Genomic DNA, 4,482 nt, shown 5'->3' on the forward strand with positions numbered 1-4,482 from the left:
TCAGTTTCACAGCAGAATGTGATACATTAAAACCCTTGTTAATTTTTGACAATCTGATAGGCTTCTTGTAGGTCACACTTCCTGCAAATCTCATCTTTAACTTTGCAAATGTAATTAGTAAGGTAGGTTTCTTGATACGTTCACAGAAACGCTGATTTCACATAGTTAAGTGTGGTCAAACCTGTGCTTTCTCATTGTATCTTTATCTTACTGCCTTTATCAGGTACTCATTAATGAGTGAAGGATCAAAAGGTGGGACGGTGGCCAAGAAGCAATGGAGAATAAAAGTTTAGAAGGTTCCCCATCAGACCTAAAGTTAGTGGCTCACCCGAGAGCAAAGAGTAAAGTGTGGAAGTACTTCGGGTTTGATACCAATGCAGAAGGATGCATATTACAGTGGAAGAAGATCTACTGCCGTATTTGCATGGCACAGATCGCCTATTCAGGAAACACGTCCAACCTTTCCTACCACCTTGAGAAAAATCACCCTGACGAATTCTGCGAATTTGTGAAAAGTAACACTGAGCAAATGAGGGAAGCCTTTGCCACTGCGTTTTCAAAAATCAAGCCGGAGTCTTCACAGCAGGTTGTTCAAGATAGTCTCATCATGAAGACCTACCAGAACTACGAAAACAAAAAGCATCAGGAACTGACATCTGCAGTCATCAGCTTAATTTGTGAGGGCATGTATCCAGCCTCTATCGTTGATGAACCTACCTTCAAGGCCCTCTTGAGAACAGCAGACCCCAGGTATGAACTTCCCAGTCGAAAATACTTCTGTACAAAAGCTATTCCCGAAAAGTACAATGCCATTAGAGAAATCGTGCTGAAAGAGCTCACTGAGGTTCTGTGGTGTGGCATATCCACGGACATGTGGAGGAGCGAAAACCAGAACAGGTCGTACGTAACCGTAGCGGTTCACTTTCTCAGCAGCAGTCCTGCCAACTGCCTGGCTGTGAACTCGCGGTGTTTAAAAACATTTGAAGTACCGGAGGATAATACTGCAGAGACTATTACGCGAGTCCTTTATGAAACATTCATTGAGTGGGGGATCAATACAAAAGTCTTTGGTGCTACAACAGATTACAGTAAAGACATTGTGAAAGCTTGCTCTCTCCTGGATATTCCCGTACAGATGCCTTGTCTGGGGCACACTTTTAATGCAGGAATACAACAAGCTTTTCAGCTCCCCAAACTCTGCAGCCTTCTTGCCAGGTGCCGAAAACTGGTGGAGTATTTTCAGCAGTCTACGGTTGCGATGTACATGCTGAGCGAGAAGCAGAAGCAGCAGAACATTCTCCACTGCATGCTGGTAAGCGACCGTGTTTCCTGGTGGGGAAGCACGCTTGCTATGCTGCAGCGTCTCAAGGAGCAGCAGTTTGTCATTGCGGCTGTTCTCGTGGAGGACAGCAACAACCATCACCTCATGCTGGAAGCCAGTGAGTGGAATACAATCGAAGGGCTAGTGGAGCTATTGCAACCTTTCAAGCAGGTTGCAGAGATGATGTCTGCCTCAAAGTACCCGACGATCAGTATGGTGAAGCCACTTCTCCACATGCTACTGAATACTACCCTGAACATCAAAGAGAACGATTTGAAAGAAATCAGCATGGCAAAGGAGGTGATCGCTAAAGAGTTGTCAACCACCTACCAGCACACACCTGAGATAGACATGTTTCTCAACGTTGCAACTTTCTTGGATCCCCGCTACAAAAAACTGCCTTTTCTTTCAGCCTTTGAGCGGCAGCAGGTTGAAAACAGAGTGGTGGAAGAAGCAAAAAGCCTGCTGGAGAAAGTAAAAGAAAACACCTTTAGGACTGAAGAGAAATTCTTCACTGTTTCAGAAGAGCCCCCTGTGAAAAAAATCATCATCTCCTCTACTCCTCCTCCTACCAGTGTCATCAACAACATGCTCGCAGAGATCTTTTGCCAGACAGGAGGCGTGGAAGACCAGGAGGAATGGCATGCTCAGATCGTTGAGGAGTTGAGCAACTTCAAGTCACAGAAGGTCCTCGGTTTGAACGAAGACCCACTGAAGTGGTGGTCTGACAGACTAGCGCTGTTTCCAGTTTTACCAAAGGTTCTTCAAAAATACTGGTGTATTTTGGCCACAAGGGTCTTCCCCGAACGCCTTTTTGGTTCTTCTGCTAATGTTGTAAGTGCAAAGAGAAACCGGTTAGCCCCGGCTCATGTGGATGAGCAGATCTTTTTGTATGAAAACAGTCGGAATGGGTCTGAGGCAGAACCGGAGGATGAAGACGAAGGAGAGTGGGGTTTGGAACAGGAACAGATTTTTAATTTAAATGACTCAGTAAATGTAAACAACAATTTATTTAATATCCGAGACAGTGGGTTTGTTTAACAGGACTGCTGCCGGTACATTTAATAACAAAGAGAAAAGGTATTTGTCTTAAGTTACCAAAATTACTTCTGTTTTATGCTAGGAATGCTGTAAATATCAAACAGTTGTAACAGACTTGATTTAGCTTCCATTGTCAATGTTTTTCCCACTGTCTTAAAACATACATGACTTGTGATTAAACAGCACTGAAATGAATGAGGAAATAAATTCTACAAAGACCATGATTTCTGACTGTGCCCCAGATTTCAGAAGGCACTTACCCATGTGATTCCTTTCCACTTGCTTCAGTGGGAGACAAACACATGCTTATGTGCTTTCTATCCTAAAAATGTTTTCTTGAATTAGGACCCTAAGCAAGAGAGTTTTTCAGATTTATGCCTCCATTTGTAAATCCTGCGTGACTCAGGATGTTAGCTTTAAATTTTGGATTTTAAAACATTATTTTTAAAATCCATAAATCTGAGCAGCGAACATTTTTAGAGTGTATCGATGCTATGGAATGAAAAAAGATCTTGAGCCTGATTTTCTTTTTCACTACCTCATGTCTTAGGCCTGGTCTATGCTAGAAAAGTTCAGCTGGTATAATTCTGTCAATTAGGGGACTGATGTGTTACTATTTTAACTGATACTGTGCTGGCATAGGCTGTAATGTGGATGCACTTATACCGGGATAAGTTATTTTCCTTTCCAGTGCGGTGTAAATGGTATATACACTTCTAAACTGGTATTGCTGTGTCCACATTAGTCTGGTTTTACCATTTAACTGCAGCAGCTAAATGGAAAAACTTCTTTTTTTTGTGTGTTTGTGTGTGTCCAGGCAAGCCCTGATTGCAGTCTCTTGTGCTTTTACAAAGTGGTTACGAAGTGTGCGGGGTCGGGGCGGCGTTGTGTTACCTTCGCGTTGTGCTGACGTTCCAGCTGTCGCCACACGCTGCGAAGCAGGCAGGGCACCAGACCCCTCGGCGGCGGAGGGAAGGAGAGCGCAGGGAGACATGTACGGGCCATGGGTCTAACAGTCTGTCTATGTTATAAAACCTCTTAATTTAAATGGGGACTTTGCCCAGGGTAGCTAGAAGATGTTGTTGGCAAGAAAAACAAAATAAAAAGCTTTAATATTATGTAAATATATTTAAAAGAAGGGGACCCCTCCATTTCCCCACATGTATTTAGTGAGTCTTTAAGATTGTTTCTTATTATGTTAGCACTTAAAAACTCTTCATTTTTTGCCTGTCTCTTTTTGATTCAGTTTGTAGAGTGGACTTTAGTCCAGTCTAGTCTAATGTTTGAGTACTGTTTCCGATTAGTTGTTGTGTATTGTATTTGTTCCCTTTGTGTCTCTATGCTTGAGTGTTTTAAGCCCTTTTTTAGAACTTGGCAAACAAGAAAAAAAGAAAGAAAACCAACCCCAAACACCCCATCTCTTATGAAATACTGCAGGTCATAAACAAGATTAGAGTTCATGCTTGGCATGGACTGGGATGGCAGCCATCATTTTTCCCTTGGCATTGTCCAGTTACAGTCAAGGTTTGCTTGGGGTTTTATTTTTGTTACTGGTGTCTTGCCCCCTCCCTGCCCTTGGCTTTAGTTTATGACTATGTCGAGCACAACCCTTCTGGAGAGAGTTCTGTTGGAGACTGGCCATTACTGTTCTGGAGGAAGAAAGTTGGGGTTTTTTCATCATGGTACCCATGGACGTTTGGTTGTAGAAAGGGCCCAGCCTGGGGGAACATATAAAAATGAGAATTGCAATGGAATTGAATCTATTGCCAAACTGCTTGTTTATGTTTTGGTTTAATAGTTTTTGCTAGTTTGAGGCCTCTGTGTTCTTTGTAGATGGTGGGAAGGGGCGGGTGGGTGGGAACGAAGGACAGAGGTTAGAGTAAAGGAGCAGTGGGGTAGATAGTAGTGAACTAACTGACAAGTTTAAGCCCAGGAAAAATGCATTTGACAGGTGGCATGGCTATCAGTAAGCCTGGGTTTTTACTCTCCAGCCCCCTGAAAATTAATTTGCACTCGTACAAAGCACAGGTGCAGTGCAACCCATTGAATGTTGCTACTCTGCACGTCCACTGAAGAGGTGTCTGTGATTGCCCAAGGTGCAAAACACAGGCTCCCCCCCA

At 43.3% G+C, this 4,482-nt stretch overlaps 1 protein-coding gene across 1 annotated transcript; it reads left to right on the forward strand.

The window, feature by feature from the left end:
• Positions 1 to 212: 212 nt before the first annotated feature.
• ZBED1 (zinc finger, BED-type containing 1) lies at positions 213 to 2,362 on the forward strand. Its single transcript, XM_010292016.1, has one exon. It carries the CDS (start codon positions 275 to 277, stop codon positions 2,360 to 2,362), a length of 2,088 nt encoding a protein of 695 aa, XP_010290318.1. The 5' UTR covers positions 213 to 274.
• The last annotated feature ends 2,120 nt before the right edge of the window (positions 2,363 to 4,482 follow it).

This window comes from Phaethon lepturus, unplaced genomic scaffold (genome assembly GCF_000687285.1).
Source record: "Phaethon lepturus isolate BGI_N335 unplaced genomic scaffold, ASM68728v1 scaffold49727, whole genome shotgun sequence".
Taxonomy (NCBI): domain Eukaryota; kingdom Metazoa; phylum Chordata; class Aves; order Phaethontiformes; family Phaethontidae; genus Phaethon; species Phaethon lepturus.

Bases quoted from the DNA above. Each gene is read 5' to 3' on its own strand.
- ZBED1 (XM_010292016.1), top strand. From the start codon at position 275: ATGGAGAATAAAAGTTTAGAAGGTTCCCCATCAGACCTAAAGTTAGTG.